The 22,349-nt window shown below is 27.3% G+C and overlaps 1 protein-coding gene across 1 annotated transcript in view; it reads left to right on the forward strand.

Moving 5' to 3' along the window:
• LOC105833306 (potassium voltage-gated channel subfamily KQT member 1) overlaps positions 1-21,137 on the forward strand; it is a 41,595-nt gene extending 20,458 nt beyond the window's left edge. Inside the window, exons 3-5 of the mRNA XM_036291263.1 lie at positions 2,936-3,115; positions 7,737-7,902; positions 17,793-21,137. Coding sequence (XP_036147156.1) covers positions 2,936-3,115; positions 7,737-7,902; positions 17,793-17,877 — 431 coding nt within the window. The 3' untranslated portion in view covers positions 17,878-21,137. The remainder of the gene's footprint in view (positions 1-2,935; positions 3,116-7,736; positions 7,903-17,792) is intronic.
• Positions 21,138-22,349: the final 1,212 nt, after the last annotated feature.

Raw genomic sequence — 22,349 nt, forward strand, 5'->3', positions numbered from 1 at the left:
AAATTGATATTTTTCTTGTTAAATCATGTATGTATAGTATATGCAATGATAAAAATTTTTTGTGATTAATTATGTTGTTCTGGAATCCATATTTGATTAAAAAAGTATTTATTAGGTAATATATGATAGATAATATTATGATAGAACCGTATTTGAGTATAATATATGTTAATATATACGTTGATCAAATTAATTTGTAATTAACTATTCACTCTAATTGATATGCATGTTGCTGACCATGAGCATTAACGTGTTTTTCGTTCTCAACTGAATGATATTCTATCCATATTTGCAACGAAGCATGATGATTACAAATTGTATGAATACGTTTTCCTCAGAATCAAAGTGCAAGTCACTTGTTATGTGATAAATCATTAAATCAATCCATCAACGTGGTTCAGATCAGAGTTTGTGTGAACTACGTTCAAAATTGAACGCAGTTTAATCTTTGGTCAGCTTGTTTTGCTTTCCTTCGATTTTATCTTTGTCTTGATCAACTGAACGTACTTCATGCGTGCTAATTTAAACTGTATTTGTAACGAGTGATGTGATTGGTGCTAATAAATTATATATATGTTATATATACATATATATACCTATATATAAATATAAAATTAAATTTAATCTAGTTTATAATATTTGACATACTTATCGTCACATCCTATTACATTATTTATAAGAAATTAATAGTTGCTATATATTATTTATAAAATAATGTACAAATGGAGCATCAAATACATAAAAAAGAAAAAATTTTACAGAAGCAGAGAAAATGCTTCCTATCGAATTAGTGCAGGAAAGCTGTAAAATCTTAGAAAATAAAGCAACAGTGTTTCTGTAAAAGAAAAAGAAGATTGTTGGGAGGACTTACAAGTAAAATTCATGTTCCGTTCGAAAGGAGTTGTACGAACTGTACAATCGCTAAAAACATGTTGGGAAAATATTAATTAATATTATTTCATACGTAATTTATATCTTCTAAGCTTTCTGTCAATATGTCTTACAATATCTTCTTCATCATCGGATGATGACAAAATATCATAATAAGCCATAATAATTTAAACGTAATATGTATAATGCCAAGTACAAAAAATAATGCACCGCACATATAACTTTCAATAGTATACTGACATTTCGCAAAATTTTTCTGCTTAAACGCTATTTAAACTTTAACCGGCCAAAAATTGGCGTTCACAATAAACGCCGTTTAATCGATTAAACTTTTATTAAAAAACTGATGGAACGCAAAATATTATTAATCAGAGTTTAAACTCGGTTTAAATTTTAAACCACGTTGGTGGAAACGGGCATAACCGTTGATTGTGCACTAAACTATCTTGCAAACGGATCACGGTCGATTTAGGAAGAGATCTTATCCGGTTAAAGGGATTTAATTTTAGCTTAGCTTATTCAAGGATGAAGAAAACGGTACGAGGGTTAATTATCACTTAGTGACGGTCTTGCGAAGTGTTGATTTTTATATAACTTGCATTTTTTAATTGCGTTACTTTTTCAAGTTAAAGCAATGTTTGTTTTAAACAGATGAATCCCAAACGCAATTCAGGGCGCTTAAATAAAAGAAAAAAAAAAACTAAAGGAAATGATAACACAGACCTGTAAAATTTTAACTTTTATACCTTTTAGAAAACAAAAGTTGTTTCTTGTGTAAGCTTGCTCGCAGAATCCGATTCTGGTCGCAGAATAATTGCATCACGTCGGATTTCCGAGATAAATTAATTAAAATACTTGAAAAATAGCGATTTTGGCATATTTATTTTATTTATTAGCGATAAAGTAATTTTTTTAAAAAAGTTTTTGTGACATTTTAATTGCTAAGATAATCAATTTTGAATGCACATTTCGGACGACGAGAGAATATAGACTTGCAAAATTGACAATTTTTTTACGTTTTAAAAAGTAAAATTGTTTCTTACGTAATTTTGCTACAAAAATTGAACATATCAATAAAGTTGATCGTCTATACGGTCTGCATCGGATCTTGGTGATAAATTTAATTCTTCTATTAATTTAATATTTTCAGTTCAGATAAACTGCGCGCCGACAGGTTTCATCGGACTTGCAACACAGTTATACTAAGCTAAATACCGATGCTCAAGAGCATCTTAAAATCCTCCCTTCCCCGAAAAACAATAATAAATTTATAAATAAATATACTGCGAAAAATAATACTTCAACCGAGATTCGAACTCGGATCTTTCATTATTCCGTGAGAACGTTTAACAACGTTCCTAACCAATTCGACCACCGGCTGGGGCATTATTTTTCGCAATAAATTTATTTATAAATTTATTACAGTTTTTCAGGGAAGGGGAGATTTTAAGATGCTCTTGAGCATCAGTATTTAGCTTAGTAACTGTGTTGGAAGTCCTGATGAAACCTGTTGGCGCGCAGTTTATACGAGTTGAAAATGTTAAATTAATAAAAAAAATTAAATTCATCACTCAAGATCCGATGCAGACTGTAGGCGATCTACTTCATTGATATGTTTAAACATACACCGGTTGTAAGAAATAATTTAGTAATATTACAAATTAAACAATTTTGTATACGTTAAAAAGAATTGAAAAATTATTTATATAATTTATATAATTATTTATTAATACATTTTAATTTTATCAGTTCTAATGACTTTTTTGTTGTTAGTTAAAGAACATTAAAGAACGCTTATAATACAATAAATTTATTTCAAAGCTGCGTTGAAAATTTCTGTAATCTTATTTATTTGAGTAAAATTTTTAAAAATTAAGGAATTTTCAGGGAATTCTTCTACAAAATTTGAATAAACATCTTAAATTAATAAAAATCGTAACGTAATAATGTAAAGAAAATCACTCTCTTCCTAAAATTCGATGATTCGTTCTTTTTAGTAAGCAATTTCATTATGATATCCTCCCTTTTTTTCTCTCTGTTTTAGGTAACCGGGGACCTTTGAATGTAACGATTGTACAGGTAGGCAGAGGAAATGGAGGAAGTGGAGATGGCGGAAGTGATTTACTGAGATTGGAGCCGCCATCGGATTTAAGACCGGCTCCGTCGCCCTTATCTGATACCAGTGCTACTTTGCAGTCTGACAACAATGACACTTTGGTTGGAGGTGAGGAAAAAAAAAAGTGTATTACTATGTTATATTTCCTTCAAAAATTGCCGACATCTGCAAAGATCCACCGATCATCTGTTTCGATGTAAAGAAAGAGAAGGTTTCTTACAATGTTTATCGTTTGCCACTATGGCAATTTACGTTTCAATTTTTGTTTTGCCTTTCAAAATTGTACAGTATGCTTCTCTCCATATTACTCTTATTTTGTTCTCACAAGATACTCAAAAAGTCTTAGCACATCGTACAGAGAACATGTCCACGCTCATATTCATTCTTGGCATACATAAGTTGTAATAATTGTTAAACTTTGTTAACTTTATTAAAGAGGTACAGTTTTCATATTATAACAATTTTACAGCTTTACAATACTCAATTTTATTCTCCGCACTGATTGAATTACTGTTATTTCTGTCAAACCATTGTATTCTCTTCATTTCAAAATTTTTTGAAGAACATGACGTCAAGAGGATGTGCCTCTTTATAACATTCTGAATTAATTACAACCCAAACCTCGCTTCTTATTCGTTTTACCAACAATATTTTAAGTTTGATAAACAAAGACGTAGGTAATATAATAATATAATAATGTATGCGTAATTAAACGTAAGTAAACAAACTGTGTCCTTACTTCTTGCAAGTAAATAACATGTGCAACGTATATTTACACTACATCGTAGAATTTTAATACACGAAATTTATTTGCTATTTATTTATTCATTTATTCATTTATTCGCATCATCCAATTATTTTTTATTTATTTAGCTTGTTTGCTTCGCAAAATTAGGATAGGAATATCAGACTTTTATAATACTTAATGGATAACGTATAAGAAAATCAGAAGCCTTTATTTCTCTTAGGGAAATATACAATTTGAATTGGTTAATGTTCCTGCGTTATGCATTATGCGTTATGCAAAATCTATGTTTTTGCTTTTACTGTTCTCTTTAAATATATTCACATGAATGTTTTGAATAACTAATAGCGTATTATATGTATATTAATCGTTTATTCAGGAGTCGGAAATTGGCTATGCGAAACCGCATAAATGTAATAACAATAACCACAAAATTGCAAATCGACAGTATTTATTAATATAATTTGAATAATGTGAATTTGATATAAATTAGTTTTGTTAAATTAAACTTTTTTTAAATTTGAATCGTGTTAAACGCATTCTTTATTATTAGCCTCATTATTGCAATAAAGAGAATTATGTTTATTTTTTTAGTTTTTAAAAACTTATATAAGTTTATGTGAGTAATCATATAATCACAATAAAGTTCAATTTGAGTTATATATATATTTTATTAAATTTTATTTATTACAATAATCTTCTTACATCCAAAGAGAAATGTTTTTATATTTACCAAATTTTCTTAATTGTAAAAAAATTTATGTATTAGAATAGAAAAAATCGATAAACTGAACTAAAAGATGCAATTATTTAACTTTTTAAAATAATATATAGAGCCATATGTCAAAAGTGGAATTGACTAACAACTTTAGTTAACCAAATAAAAACATTTATTAAATAGAAAAAAATTAATTCACTGTTAATAAATATTTTACGCTGAAATAATAAAATCATTTTAAAATAGTCATAAAAATTACTTAACACAAATAATAATATATAAGAAATGTTGCACAGGATGATGGAAAATAATGATTTTTACTTATTATGTACTGCGTAATCTTTAATGAACTCAAACACAAAAGTTAAGGATATACATATAAGAGAGGTACTCTGCTGTAACCAAAAAAGGACACGTTACAAAATGTGAGGAGGTGTTGCTAGACAACGTAAATAAGACTGTCTCTGTCTAATCACATCGAAGCGTCAGAGCGTATAGCACAAATTCAACAAGAAAAGATTCATTTATGACAATAATATATATTAATTGAAAAATTAAATAATCATATTTGTTACTTCAAATAGATAGTTTTTAATAAATTTTATTAAATCTAAAAACATATTTCTCTTTGTGTAGCTGCGTGATTACTAAAGCACGTTGCGCGATCTTATACCTTTTATGTACTGAATTTTGTTTATGAATTATTAACTAATCAGTTAACTGTGTGAATGGAGACTTTACGAGGTAATCATTGGAAGATTATTTAATAATGTAATGAAAGAAAATTGTATTTCATCAAAAGACATTTAAATAATTGTTTTTTTCTGCTTTATTGTATTGCTTTATTTAAAATTATTTGTTTCTGTAAAATAAATGTAAGTTAATTAAATAAAAATACTGAATATAAAGAAACATTTCGAAAATATTCCCACTCTTTTTTTTAAACTCTTTTTAAGTAAAATTGCAAGAATTTTTGTTGTTATTTGTTTTTACGTATTATAATTATAATCTTTTTATTTTTTTTTAAACTAATTTATTTTTGTTTAAAGAAAATATGTTGTAATATTATTGAAATTGTATAGAAAAAAAATGTCACAAAAGTTATTAAACTCTTAGAACCATTAAACTTTTTTTTATCAATTGTAAAAGAAATATGTATAACAAAATATGATTTGTTTTATTAAAAAAGGATTTAATTTTATTTAAATACAGCATTATGTTTCGAAGTACTTATAATAAAAATTGAAATATATATTATAAAAGTTTTTTTAAATTTCACTAATACAATTTATTAAACACGATTGTCATGATTTTTGTTAGACAAACAGTAGGCTAATTATTCTGCAATGTGCTTGCTAAAGGTGGCCTCCTCTATGTCGTAATATACGTAAAGACCCAGTTGTACTGAAAATTAATTACTACAAGAAAATAATGATCTAAAAAATTAAAATAGACTTTATACTCAATGGAAAGAACAATCTAACATTAATCAATTGGATTGGCCATCGTAATCGTCTGATGCTAACCCAATTATAAATGTCTGGGCATTTTATGAAGCAGTGTTTCGTCCACCGAAATAAAATATAAAGAAGAGGATGAAAATGTGGAGCACGAAGCAATTAACAAGACATATTTGCCTTGTCAAAAGAATACACTGTGAAATTAGCGGAAAATGTGGCTCGAAAATGTTAGGCCATTCTGTATAACGATGACTGAATGGGGTATTAATATGATTGTGACGTAGCTCAGAATAAGTATATATATATTTTTAATTGTAAATAATAAATATTTCTAAAAGTTATATCAGGTCACGCTCTCATTTGACAAACTGTGCTTTTGTTATCATTTGTGACGTGTATTTAATTTTATATTTGATTTTATGAAGATGCAATTACTGCAGTCATATAGTTTTATAAGTATTATTCGATTTCAATGAAATAGCACTATTAGGCTGTCTGAGATTGGTGGATAGATCGAAAACTTGATGCCATTTTTACGTGAAATCAAACCTTTTTGTCCTTCAAATTGAACACAAATTGTGTTATTAATTTTTTGGAGGTCCACGGGATATGTTCCTTAAATATTGACTATCGAATCGTTTTCATTCTTGGCCCGCGTAACGATCCGCGTGACGTCATATCCTGCAATCAAAAGCATTTCAGCAGGGAGCTTTCGGTTACAGTTTACTAAGGATTGATGAAAGAAAAGACGAAGTCAAAGTGCACTAAAAATAGATGTATGAAGGACGAGAGAAAGGATACATTAACGTCTTATATTTCAAAAAGAAAGGCGTATTTAGTATATAAATGCAAAATTATAATACGCGTAAAAATTTATAATATATGCAGGAAAACATTATTTTATAATTTTAAACATTATTGTTACCGTAATTTTTTGCAAAACATAAATTTATTACTAATTTTAAAAAGTACCGCAGTTATTACAGATAAAAAGTAATCATTATCGTTATTTAGAAAATAACAGTTTGTTATCTTTTTGTGTAAAATGCTATGAAGTAAAATATTAGATTTTTAAATTACATTACTTAATGTTAATAATCAATATTATAATTTACATGTAAATTGTTTATATATATATATATAAAACTTTAAAGTCAGATGCGTAATATCTGTTAAAGAGCATAAAAGACACTTATTTTCAAAATATTAATTCAAAATAATTTATATTTTTAATTATATTAATTCAAAATATAAATTTTAAAATAATAAATCTAATATATTATTCTGCTACATAAACACTTTATAAAAATAGTCCTTTTCATTATATAAAATTCTATTTATTATATAACACAACTAAGAGTCACAATTTAAACAAAAGCAGATTGAAAAAAATTTATAAATAGGTTCGATAAAGTGAAAATAAGCTTTACTCTCGCTTTTGTTTAAAGTGCGTCTCGAAATTTTTTTGAATACTAAAATTATTTTGATTTTCAAATTTAATAAATAAAATATAGTGGAAAAAATTGAATTTAACGATTCTCGCGTATTTCCTTAATCGCCTAAAATAATATACATATACTTCTTTTTACCTTTTTTTAAAAAATTACTTGTTTTTAGAAAATAATAGTTTTGTAATAATTTAGTTAAAAGGAGTAGTTTTTTATTGTCGAATACACAATAACTATTCTTTTGGACAAATTTAAATAAAATTGCACAGAAAACATAACATAAATTGGTACAGTTTGTATTGATTTATCTGCAATTTGTTATAAATTCGGTAAAAAAGTAAAAACGACAAACTCTTAGGAGTCGACCCAAAGCTATTGCTGGGAACCGGTGGTGATCGCGCTTGGGAAGGTCGCTACCGCGTCAAGGAACATCGACGTGCCGGGAAAGCCACCTTCCAGGGTCAAGTTTACAACTTCCTGGAGCGTCCCACTGGCTGGAAGTGCTTCCTGTATCATTTCTCTGTGTAAGTACCCATATTGTTTCTGCATGCAAATTATAAGGAAACACAACCGAATGTCTCCCTTCGATTCTAATAAGCTTTGGATATGTTAAAATATAGACGAAAATAAGTAACGTATATTTTTTATTACACTGAAGAAATCTTTGGTAAACTTGTGAGATGCATTTAGTAATGATATATTGTTCGAAATATTTCGTTGCTATAAGCAAATATTACGGATTTTTAAATGTTTAAGGGCAAAACTTCCCTTTGAAAAAAATTAGTTACTTTTTTTTAAGCAAATGCTATCAAAACTGTAAAAGATAGAAAAAAGTTTTTTAAATAAAAATTAAATTTCAAAAATACTTCATAATAATGCTAAAAGTAATTTGTAAGAATATTATGTTTATACACTGGAACCCCGCGTTAGCGTACTCCGCGTTAGCGGAAACTATCCCCTCCATATGCACTCGGCCCACATGAGGAGCGTGTGTGGGGATAGCAATGAGCAATGCAGTCGCGTATTTCACGGAGTGGGAGTGAAACCAAGCAATAGGAGATAACCCCGCGTTAGCGGACCAAAGCCCCGAACAGTCCGCTAACGCGGGGTTCCAGTGTACTATCTTTTTCTTTATTTTGAGAAGAGAATCCTTTTGAAGCGTAAATAAGAGTAAAATCCTCTAAGACTTAAAGAATTCCATGTATACCAAAATTATTCTTTTTGGAGTAAAGCTTATTAAAATCAGTGGAGGACATTTGGTCATAGTTCCTTTTTAGTACAGTTCTACACTTAGTGGAACACTTAGCATATTGCATGTTGTCTTCGACATGACAACTCGTTCGTGATAATAGATATACAAGAAAAGCAAATAAAATTCTTGTAGATGCGTTTTTATGAGGAATAGTGCGCATTAATTTCTTATCGTGCAATAATTATTGCATTTATCTGATGTCTAACTATTATATACCCGATACAAAATAAAATAATGAGTTTAAAATGGCGCGTGCTCCATTCATACCGTTTTATCAGCCGCTTGCCACGCTCAATATGTCAAGGGAGGATTAACGTACTTGACGGCACAATAACATCAATCTTTATTGTCACTTAATAAATATTATTAATATTTAAGAAAGATTGATGGCAGTTCCAAAATTTCTTTCCCCTTTACTATAACAACTCGGCTTTCTGAAATCCAATTATCCGTGATTTTTAAGAAATTTTTCAAAGGATTGCCGCTGTCCAGTGAACCTCTACAAAATAGATTGAATAAAAAGTAACAAAATAGCAGTTATAAACTCACAATCAGTTTATTAACTAAAAAGTTTCAGTGTTTGTTAATAATAGCTGCCATTTTTGTTAATTTTGTTTGACCCGTTTTGTAGAAGATTATAGCGGAAAGCCTCCTGAAGATCTCTAGTTAAAAATTGCCACGATTGGACTACTGAGAGTCAGATTAAGATATCATTGAGAAACGATGATCTCAAAAAAGAAACGGAGGATATTTCGGACAAATGTTTATAAGAAATATTTTTCTATTCTTTTTATATATATGTTTATAAGAATTTTTTAGAACTTTACTTTCATACATTAATTTAGTGCGTCTTAAAAATTATCACAGATTTCTTAGCTCTTTAACCCGTCAGACATTTTAATTTAGATTTCATCTTAATCCGTTATAAAGGAGATAATTAAAATCTTTTCTTGAGAAAGATGAAGCGAGTGAAAAGGTTGCGAAAAACTACGTATACGTTTATAAATAAATATAGACGAAGAAGTTGAGGGAATACTCTCGGGAAAATTTATATTTATTTTTTCGCTTTTGCAATAACGTTTCTTATTGCATAACTTAAACTCATGAAGGCGAAGAAGAGGTGAAAGAAGTTACGACATCGCAATTCGATGTTGACTACAATAATAAATCCATACGTTCCCGCGCAATGTGTTCATGGATCACGGTTGGTACTGTAGCGAAAGAAAGCGCAACTGTTTATTAGAAATTTATATGACGGACGAAATATCTTCGTCCCTATGCGAAGCGCTTTACGCTTCCCTGGAGCATTCTTCGACGTACGTCGATAAATAATAAAGCCTTATCGCTACGTGGACACAATTACTTATCAGGGTTTATCTTTAAAGGATAAAAAAGAAATATTAGCGCGATGTATTTTCGATTTACAATATAAATAATATAATATATAGGCAAATACTTTTTGAAGAAATTACATATATATACACTGAAAAAAAAAAAAAAAAAAAATCCTTGGTAAATTTGTAAAATTATTTAGTAATGATATTGTTAATATATTTGGTTGTTATAAATAAATATAGTAATAATAACAAAATTATAATAATATTTGGTAGTAATGGTGAATATTTTGTTATAATTACATTATTTTGTTATATTTACCTTATGTTTAATTGAAACTATTTCACCAGGGCGCTGAGTAACATTAACTAAGGCTGGATTATTATAACCAAATCTTTTTTTCAGTGTACAAAAACATACGAAAGATGCGACATTTTTATTGCATGACATGCACTTCGCATAGTTAATAGTTACGACTATCTTACTCGTTACATCTTTTTCCTGGTTTATACTTACTGATAATTTTTTTACGAGCTACTTTTAATTAGAATGAACGTGCGTTTTTCAACAATTAATCATGTCTCTATTGCGCTTTACATTTTTACTGATAGAGAAGTCATCAAAAATCGCAATATTGACTTGACTCTTCTATTTTTAAAACTTGCGATCGAAATATCATCTATTGATGTTTGAACAATTTCGTAATACTTAGCGAATACAATCTGAATTCATATTCAATGATAAGCAAAATACGAGGTACTTGTAGTGATGAAGAGAGGTGATAATTTTTTTTTCATTTTTTTTTTACTTCTCGGGTATCTACTGATTATTTATACGTAGATGATCTTATAATTCGCATAGCTTAAGTTTGATGCGCACAGATGGCGGACTCCATACTGACATTCTCCACTATGTCTGATCAATATTCGCTCACCTTCTACCACTTATCTGGGACAGAGATCTGCAATAAAGCAACTTTTTTAAAACATTTTATATTTAAATTTTCAAACGCATCCTCCTCTTACTGTTATTTTAGAAACTATTATTTTTTAGCAAAAAATTTTATTTTACAGATTATAAAATAATGTATATACATATGTGTAGAATCTAAAGAAAGGTCACCAATACTGTGCGGCATAGCACTTTGATTTTTGATATTTTTTTTAAGCGAAAGTTGAAAATAAAATTGGCTGAGGTATTATTTTTCGTCATAAATTATTTACAGTTTCCTCGAATAAGAGGAATTTTCAAGATTCTTCTGAGCGTTGATGCTTAGCTTAATAAACTGTGTTTCAAGACTGATGAAATTATTGGCGCGCAGTTGTAGATGAGCTAATAATATTAAATTAAAAAAAAAAAAAAAGATTTTAACTTTATTTATATGTTTAAAAATAGAACTTTGAAAACATGAATATAAATTAGGAAGTGTTTTCTATCAGGTGACGTCGGAGTTTTTGTAATACTGTTCCATATTTTGTAATAATTCATGTGTTTGCAACACAATCAAGAATAAACATTTGAGAAATTGAACCTTAAAACTGGCTCAGTAGGCAATAATGACAAAGATATGGCTTTATAGAAGAAAAGTTAACTATAAAATAAACTAAGACAATTTTCTAACTAAATATTTTTATGTATTAAACAACAAAGATTATGTAAAATAAATAAAATTAGAATTAAACATTAAAAAAAATAAAATAATTAAGACTTAAAAATAAAAATAAACAATTTATTTAAGAAAGACAATTTAATTAAAAATAAAATTATAAAAAAACGAACTACACGTCTATGATCTGTTTCCAGTTATAGAAAGATATATTAGCTCCACGATTGAATGTTTTATATCGCAAATAAAATGATCTAATATTGTCAACAATGTACTCATTATTGTTTAAATTACGCAACTTGTAAAAAGAAATCATGCAAATTTTATTATCGCTTTTGAAGAATTTGTTTCTGGTTGATTTTATATAGAAAAGAATTATAGATATATAAACTATGGGTTATTATTTCTTTAAATATCTAAACAAATCATATGTTTCTGATAAAAAAAACGTCTAAAAAATTATACTAATTGTAATCTTTTCTATTATTCATCTAAGTCATTCCAAGCCAAAGATGTATAATAGTTTTTTATAAAAACCTGCTTTTTTCAGAAAAATATACAATGTTTCATGTCTTACTGTATGATGATTTCTGTCCGTGCAACTCCGATATTGTAACATTAATTTCACAATTTTTCTTATATAGGAAAAAGAACATTGTTTTGTTGTTGTTTTGAAAATATCGTAATTTTTAAAACAATCAACAATTTTCATGAGTTGACAGAAAAGAGGAAAAATATTAGATTAAAAATAAGATATCCTTTAATACAAAATTAGTTCTTAATTTTTAATTATTATTATCTAAAATAATTAAATTGTGCTTTTTACATTATATATAATGTTAAAATAAAAAAAAAGTTTTGTTACAATTTAAGTTTATCACTTTTTTTAAGGAACATAAAATTATATGTATGTGAGAATTTAATTTCTTGATCACGCATATAATTAAACAAAGTAGACCTATATAAAACAATAATTATTAATCAGACATTAGTTTTAATTTGATATTAATGCTTGATACTGTTTTTTTTGTGTGACAAAATGTATAAAAATTCTTAAAAAGTTTATCGCAACGACACTACTCTTTAACCTTTTTTTTATGTTAGATCAGTAATGTATGTGGAAGGATAAGAGGGAAACTGTATATGTCGATATCGTGGTCCTTTTACGACGTTACCGTTGGGTGAAAGGAAATATATTAAGGTTGCTGTGCCAGGTGATATTCCATCGTCATCCCTCGCACTAAATAACATATTGAGGTACGCGTGGGGACAGAGAAAGGGATAAATTTGGCATTTTACGCAGTGGAATATATATACCTCTGTCAGGTCGGAAAGGCATACGGGCTACAACAATTGAAAGGAAAATACTTTAATACATATAACCTGAAACATTAATATCACCCACCACATCTTGTATTTACAAAGAGATAAATTTACATTAACTTTTTTGTTTTTTTACAAAATAAAATGTGTAAAATAAAATAAAATAGGTCATTTACATTTATTATTAAATTTGTAAACGCGAGAAAAATACATTTTTCAAATATTGCAGCAAAATTTAAACGCTGACTACGTGCCTTCCGCACGTCATTAGGTCCTATCTGTAGATAGGGTTTGCTATCCTACGGGATATCATCACGTACAAAGAGGGAAATTAACGCGTCAGTGTTCCGCGTAGGATATTAACAACGTAACGTTAACATCGCGATATTCTTTATGTTTGCGGCATAGTAAATTCTTAAAAACATATTATGTGTTATATTATAAATACAATATCTAAATAAATAAAATATAATAAATAAAATATCTTTTAAATCCAACATTACCGCAATAACATATGGATATTATGTAATTATAGTGGTTTAAATATTTGTTTTAAAATCGCCGACACAATATTAAAATAAAATAATGAACTAGAAAATGTTGATGTGAGATTTTGATTTAAAAAATTTCAACGATATATTCTGCGAATAGATAATTTTGTTTATAAATTTGATCTCTTTTCAGCCTGTAAATTTATCGACCCTTAATAATTTTAATCTCGTATAATGTTACGTTAACTTAGGGACTTATAATTTATATAATGTATTGTAATTATTTATAGTGTTACTCTTAAACACACATATTAGAAAAATAATAATGTAAATTGTGTGTGTGATATGATAATCATATATTATCATGACATAATAATAAATTTTTCACGTAGAAGTTTTTTTCTGTTTGTATGCACTTTCAAAAATAAATTTTTATATTTCTCCATAGCAACACAATTATTGATGTAACAAAGCTTTACACGTGCTGTTGAACGCAGTAAAGAGGGACAACTTTGTGAGAAAAGTCGTATTACTCTTTGTATATGTACTTAATACTATGATAAGTCAGTTTCGACGTTACTGCTACAATTCTATGTTTGATGTGTAGAATTAATACAGATATGCCAGAGATTGTCGAGTTTTTTTTGTACGTTACACGTTTCTACGTTATACGTTTTCTTACGTTTGACCCAATCGATGAAAGAACAGTTTTAAGCTTCATGATCTGAAATGAATTGAAAGTCCATAAATCCAACTTAATAATTCACGGCACAATGGCACTTTGTTGATAATTTGTCAAGATTGGGATAATAAATTCTTTACTTGAGACGAGAAAATAATAAATTATCATGATCGCAAAGTACTATAATGTATCGAAGAATTTTAAGAAGCTGTAGAAAGTGACAAATGCGAAAAGCTCTCACATTATTTATTGAAAGAAATATTTTTTGAGCCAGGAATATCATATAGACGTGAATTTGAAGGCAATATAACATGAATTATGCATTAGATAATAAAAAAATATTACATGCCTTAAGTGTCGAGAAGACACCTGCCCGGAAAAGTCGTCAGTCTTTGGTTTGATTTTTGGCTGAGGTATTATTTTTAGCAACAAATTCTTTACTTTCTTATATTTGAGGGAAAGAGATTCTTATTAGTATTGTTATTATTAAATTAATTATCATAATATTACTATTTTTGCCTATTTTATAATTGATTTTGTATTTTGAAAACCGAAAATTTATTTGGCGCGCACAGTTTGATGAATCGTGAAAGATATAAAATCACACAGAAAGTATTAGTACGAAAATTCTATGACCAAGTAAGTGTTTTTATTAGTTATGTATATTAGATAATATTTCTTCCTTTTTAAAATGAGTAAATTTATCGTCGTGCAAGAAAAGATTGTGAAAAATATGAATTTCCTCTATCATGTCTTTATTATTGAATACGTGACGCTAAAATGTAGAACGGTGCTACGTAACTTGTTTGTGCCACCTTTCACGACATGCATTTCTGACTCGTGAGGAATATTTTCGGTCAAAATGTGACTCACATGAGCACATGAGACATACATGTAACAATTTTATTAATTTAGTATGACCATTTTAACCGCGTATTTACTCTCTCTCTCTCTCTCTCTCTTTCTCTTACAAATATTTATTTACGTCTTTGTATCTTATAAACAAAAATGGACTTTCTTCGTGATATTCTTTGGTTCATTTACGGTGAGTTACGAATTACGCCAATCGTAGTTTATACCTTAATCTAAAAGGAGATAAATTTATCGTTATTTTTCGGTAAAAACCGAAAGAATCTATTTCATAAAAGTAACATGTTATCGTTATCGTTACTTAAAAAGTAGATAATAATTTGTTTTCTTTTTACGTAATGTTAAAAAAGAAGATATTAGATTATAAAATTACATTAATAATTAATAATATTATATATATATATATATATATATATATATAACTTACAGCTTTAAAAACTAATTCTTATAGTAAACTATTTTAAATTATTTAATAATTCTTCTATTTTTTTATATATTACAAAAAAATTATCGACATAAGCCTTCTAAAACAACATTATTTTTTGGAAATTAAACATATGCATTTTAAAGAGTGTATTCTAGTTTAAAGTGATCTATTTTTTTCATTTTTTAAAAGAAAAACTGCACATATTCTTTAATGCTTTTACACGTTTACATATTATTTACGTATTTAATAAATATCTATATTTATTAAATATATAAATTATATTTATTAAATATCTATAATTATATTTATTAAATATTATAATATCTAAATTTTTGTAGTTATAAAAGTTTATTATTTTTTAATGTTAAATTTAGCAAATGTATTTCTTAAATCAATAAAATTTGTTTTGAATAAATCATATATAATTTTTTGGTATTTGTTTTTTATACAGTAAATGTTTACATTTTTTAAATAAAATTACAGTTAGTATGTCTAAAAACGTGTATACAATAATTAATATTTTTAATTGCTTTGCACTGACACATTTTTATTAAATAAATAAATAAACATAAAAATCATCCTATCCGTACATGGAAGTAAAATGTTGAAATTGATACGGTTATAAAAATATAAATTTAAAAGTTTTTTATATTTTAATTTATTTATAAATTTTTTTCTAATTGTTAGATTGACAGATGATAGTCAAAGTTTTAGTACGAATATATGTGTATATATATATATATAGGTATATATCAATATTTTCATGTTCTCTCCAATCATTTTTATGTTTTCATAAAAATGAGGAAAAATGGAGAACTATTAGATCGCCATCTTATCTCTCTTTTCTCTACTTCTCTAAAAATCTTTGGGATTTATTTATTAAAAATAATTTGGAATTAGTTAAATAAAAATAGTTCAAATTATAAAGTATGTTTGTCAATATTAATATATTTAAAATATATTATATGAAATATAAAAATAAATAGAGCGTAATTACATTTAAGACATGTGATCTTTGATCTACTACACACAACAATTTTTATTTGCACATTGAAGAGGTGCGCGAATCTATTGAATTGCTATAAAGATAAGTAGTAGAGACCTAAAGTAACGATGGAAAAGAGTAACGGCTGAATTTAGCTGATTTACTATTACTGTAAATATACAATGGCGTTACCGTTACTCTTACATATAAAAAACAACATAACGGTTATTATCAAAGAAAGATAACGGTAATGATAATGGCGCTACAAGTAATGCGTTACTTCTTAATTCTGAAAAAAAAACTTTCATGAGACATTGAACGCGCGGTTGGGGAATAACGTAGATTTATGATCACAGAAACTGTTCCGCGACGTTGAAGATGAGAGAGGAATAAGATCGTGCACTGACGAGCTACCCAAGGGATACGCGACGCAAAAAGGGTCTCTCGACGATCAATACCAATCTTTTTCGTGCTTTTATAATTTCACACACAGGTAGACACTTGTAAGAGAACGGGTCACGTATTCGGAATAATACTCTTGTACCTTCATACAGCTGAATTATGCTAACAATATCTCCTTTTTAATAACTAAAAAATCATAAAATTTTATATAAATACGTAAAGAAAGACACCTAAAAAAATTTATTTATGAAATATTAATTTATTTTATTAAAATAAATCTTAATCTTTAAATACGGTAAAACAAAATTTTATTTTTAAAGAACAAATATCGATTGAAAATGAAAAATAAAATAATACATAATTTCAAAAAGCTGGTATTCATAGTTGAATCTTATTTCAAGACTGTCTCAAGTAATATCTCAAGATAATAATACGGCTCTGTGATTGGTTATGATAACTTAAGATAGAACTTAAAACTTATTTTAAATACAAGACTCGACTGTGAATAGTGGCCTAAATTCGTGAAAAAGCAAACAGTGTGAATAATAAGAAGGCAATCAATATGTTATAATAAAATCTCATTGTTTAAATAATATTTTTTATGTGATTTTATATGCATAGTGACAATCCAGTTCTTTGACCTGCGCATTGTTAGTTTTGATCTTGAAACATAGTTCTTAATTTAAATTAAAATAGTAGCATCACAATATTAAGTTGACCAATCAATTGTAATTATACTGATGCTAATCATTTATTCTATAAAATACTATGAGATACATCTATAAGATACTTCTCCTCAAAATATTGTAAAGAATTTGTTCCGAAAAATACGTAAGACAAGATGTGTTTCACAAAAATAAGTTATATTTTTTTGTATATTTTGTCATCACAATCAAATTTCTTTATAACCAATAGAAAATTGAAAAAAATATCATAAGTAACATTTGCATGTTAATATTTCGATTTTTTTTCTAATTGTGATAAACAGTTTTTCACTTATCTTTAACTTAACGTGTCAAATTTTAACATGTATTGTCATAGGCATCCGCAGCGGCACTTACCCCTCTCCTCCCTGGAAAAGGACAGGACATATGCACAATTGCCCGGATGGCAAAGAAATTCGTAGGGAGAGTAAGAAGGGATATTTGCTCCTCTTCTTGTAAAAAATTTGCAAATACCCTTGCGCATTATATCTTATCTATATATATAACTACCGGGATGTATTTTTGTTTGTTCGCGAACTACTCCGTCATTTGTAGTCCGATCCTCTTGCAACTAGTCATAAAATTAAAAAAAATTTTAAAGGAGTGCTCTTATAAACTTGGTTTTTCGAAATACAGATTGTTTCAAAAAGGATTTATAAAAATATAAATAACGGCCAACATTTTTTAAAAACCCTGTAAATTCAAGCGAAAATATTTGATATTAAATTGTACATTTATAAAAATTTGGAAATTCGAAATACAGGGTGTTTCAAAAAGATTTTTTTTACCAAAAGTAACGGCCAACATTAAAACGTTTTAGAAAAAACCTGTACATCAAAAAATCAAGTCCATAGGAGTACTCCTTGAAAAATTTGGAATATAGGTTGTTTCAAAAAAAGATTATGTGAGTGTATGTGAAGCAAGAGCTTTGAGCCCGCGCGAAGCGTACATGTAAGTACCGAGTCTGTATGTCTGTATGTTCGCGAAATACTCCGTCATTTGTGATCCAATCCTCTTGCAACTGGTCTCACAATTTTCGAAATTTTTCAAGAACGGCTGTCATGGACTCGGATTTTTAATATACAGGTTGTTTCAAAAAAGGATTTTTTCCAAAAGTTACGGCCATCATTTCTGAAACACTCTATATTTTCGCGCAAGTATTTTTGGTCCAGATTTGTAAATTTTTAAAAATATGTTCTGTAGCAAGTAGGTAGACCTAGAAATGACTATGTAGTATCGGATGTCTATATGTCTGTATGTCCGCGAACTATGTCCGAGGCAGCCGCTCACAGGGAAAGGGAATATCTCTTTTTTAGTATACATTTTTTAGTATACATCACTGCGAATTTTTGCTGTCTTTTTTTAAAATCTTTTTTTTTTATACGCGATTCATTCTTGTATGAAAATTTAAGTAATTTGTATAATTTTTTTGCGATGAATTTTATCGTAGCAAAAGTATTCACAGAATTTTGTCGATACATTTAACGCGATACGTTGCAATTGGAGATATACACGTCGCTCATAAACCCAGGCAAAGGAATGGAAATAGGATCTTGCTGAGAACGCGTGACGGCGAAGAGCGCTAATAAACGAGTTGCTTCGCCTTGTGATCGCTCGCGGTAACGAACAAACCTAACTGTAATCTTCTATGCACGAAACCCACAAATTCCGCATTGCAGTGGAGTATTGTTATATTTAGCCTGTGCAACATCGACGGATGTCATTAATTGTTACGACCTTTCCCATGCAGTCGTCACCGTTCTATTTTTCAATAACTCGACTAGATATGCTTCCATGCCGTGAAAATAGTCGGATACATTTCGGAAGGCTGATTCCGATTATTATTAGACCAATGAAATATTCAACCAAATCTTATTAGGAACGAAGATTGCTTGTTTCTTCCAAAACGGAATTGGCAATAAAGCGCAAAATGAAGTAAGACTGTGGTTTTATGTGACTAAAAACAAAGCAAAAACGGATCTTTGCCTTTGTGCAAATAAACCTTCTCTTCTGGAATAAAAATGCAATTGTTTCGATCCAGTTCTTTAAATAGTTTGTCATTTTATTAAGCTGAAAGCAAAACTTGGTTCTGAGAGGCAAGTTTTTTTAATTAAAGTAATAATTGTATATACATCGAAAAAACTTAATCATAATCTTTCCATGATAAGGCGATTTTCGGGAATTAATAAAATTATGAAACTTTAAAATATACATAGAAGATATTCTGAGATCTTTTTATTGTTCAAAATTATTCTGAAGAAGTAAAATCAATACCTAAAAATGTGTCCATTTTTTGTTTTTATTATACATCAAAAAGAAATAAAATAAAATTTTATAAATTACTAAAATTCCCTTTTAATGAGATTTATCGGTTAGAAAACTCATTAAAACGTTTTTATTAAATAATAAAACAAAAGCAAAAAATAGTCCAATGTTCAAGGAATTAATTTTACTTTTTCACAGTAAATTTGGATGACAGCAAAAGAAAAATAGTTTGTTACATAAGAAATACTATTTATGATGTAAAAATTTTATAATTTATTGAATGTCCAAGTTGAAAAACGTCTTGTCAATAAGACTTTTTAAATTTTCTTTATTGACATAATTTACAGTAACTTTATATTTGGTTTAAAAGACAAAAAAATATGTAGATATTATAACCTAATGAAAAATAAAATTTAAAAATTTGCATAATACTTTGTGTGTCGTGTATATTTAACGTTGTCAATATTTGCATAACATTGACATTAACGTTCGGTTTGCTCAAGTATCTTTCGCGGTTATCTTACAGACACAACTAGAGAGAAATATATTTTCGTTGAATCTCCGATGAACCTTTGTGACTATTTTACGAGAAATATTTATGCAAACCAAGTATAAAAATATCATTCTAGTGCTAAGAAGAAATGGAATTATTTAATTTTAATTTTTTTTAAATAATAATTCTTTGCAAAAGATGTTTTCTTGATAACAGTTTTAAAATACATTAATTATTTATTAAGTTACTATTTAAAGAACTGGATCGAAACAATTGCATTTTTATTCCAGAAGAGAAGGTTTATTTGCACAAAAGTAAAGATCCGTTTTTGCTTTGTTTTTAGTCACGTAAAACCACAGTCTTACTTCATTTTGCGCTTTATTGCCAATTCCGTTTTGGAAGAAACAAGCAATCTTCGTTCCTAATAAGATTTGGTTGAATATTTCATTGGTCTAATAATAATATGTTTGATGTTATATGATTCATTTAATATATTTGAATATTATAGAGGTAAAGATCGCATTATCCTATGTCAATGCATAACAGCCGGCATTTGTTATGAGGCATTTTAATTTTTTTTGAGCATTTTAAAATCTTTTAAATTACATTTTAGCATTTAATTACACATACTTTTTTTTTTACTTGAGCATATTATAACATGAATATGTGTATATTTAAGTGTTTTTTTGTTATTCATTTAATACTCGATTGTACATATTTCGAGTTATGTAATATTAAGCAATAACATGTAATTTTACTAATACAGATTTTTAAAGAGTTTGGCTTTATACCACAGCTAAAAGTTATTAAAATTAAAAAATTCGAATTTTTTAGGTTTTTTCCTAATCAAACAAAAAAATTTTAAGTTGTAATTATTTGAATTTTGGGTGTCCTGAAACCAAGTGTAGAAAAGAAAACAAAAAATTAGCTCATAATGATTTATACAGTAAAAATGGCCCTACTTTGCAGTTTTACAATTAATAAATAATTTTTAACAATTGTGTAAAATTTTTTAAACAAACTTTTGCAACAAATAATAAATATGTATTTATTAAAGTGTTATTAGTATAGTTAAAAATTTAATTCGTAATTGCTTCTTCATCAAATTTGTTAATAAATATTATAAATTACATTTTATTTAAGAATCAAAAGCAAAATAAAATAAATTAAAATAATTTTTTAATCAATAAGAGAATTATAAATTTACTTAAATTTAATTAGAAGAATTATAAAATTACTTAAATTTTACACAGATATTTAAATGTATTAATAGGATAATCTATTAATACATTTTCAAATTTTTTATGATACTTTGATATAAAATATATTTATTTTTAAAGAAAAACAACTATGTAGTCAATATTTATTTTCCTTGAAAGTGTTGACGTCTCAACAGATTTAATGTGGTTTTTATTTATGTTTTTACATCGAAGTAGTTATTCGACAAATTGATTACTATTCTCCTGCTAATCTATAATTTACTTACATGTATTATGAATTTTCAGTACTACACATATGGAGGAATCATGTATGTATGTACAGGTTGGCAGAAATGCTTATCCATACTAACACTTTTTTGTCTTTTGTCTTTCTTGTATCATATTGAAAAGAAAAAGACACTTACATTCTGAACTAGTGTAGTTAGTATGGTCAGGTATTTTTTGTGTACATACATTTGAATATATTTTATATTTTTTTTTATTTTGAATGAATATAGTTTTATAACATCTCTTTTAAGCAAAACTAACGTTTTAAATGTTTTTTTTTATAGAAAAGCCTATTATTTAAAATATAAATAGAAGTTGCAATATAATCTTTTCTAATATTTATTAAAATTTTTTATGTGTATATGTGCGGAGATAAATATATGTATATTGTGTAAATTACTCAAATATTATTACTTATTCTAAATATTTCAATAAGCAAATTTATTTAACGTATATTCTGAATCTTAATTTAATACTTTAATGAAGAACATATTATGCTAAACAGAAGTTTTATTTATTTATTATATTGACTGTTTTTGATAAAATTTTAAAATATTTTTTAAAAGAGTATTAATATACTCTTCTTTTAGGTATATAATAATGAGTTTTTTTAAAATCTGTGAGACAAAGAAAGATATTTTGAAATTAG

Source organism: Monomorium pharaonis, chromosome 8 (genome assembly GCF_013373865.1).
Source record: "Monomorium pharaonis isolate MP-MQ-018 chromosome 8, ASM1337386v2, whole genome shotgun sequence".
In the NCBI taxonomy this organism is placed as follows: domain Eukaryota; kingdom Metazoa; phylum Arthropoda; class Insecta; order Hymenoptera; family Formicidae; genus Monomorium; species Monomorium pharaonis.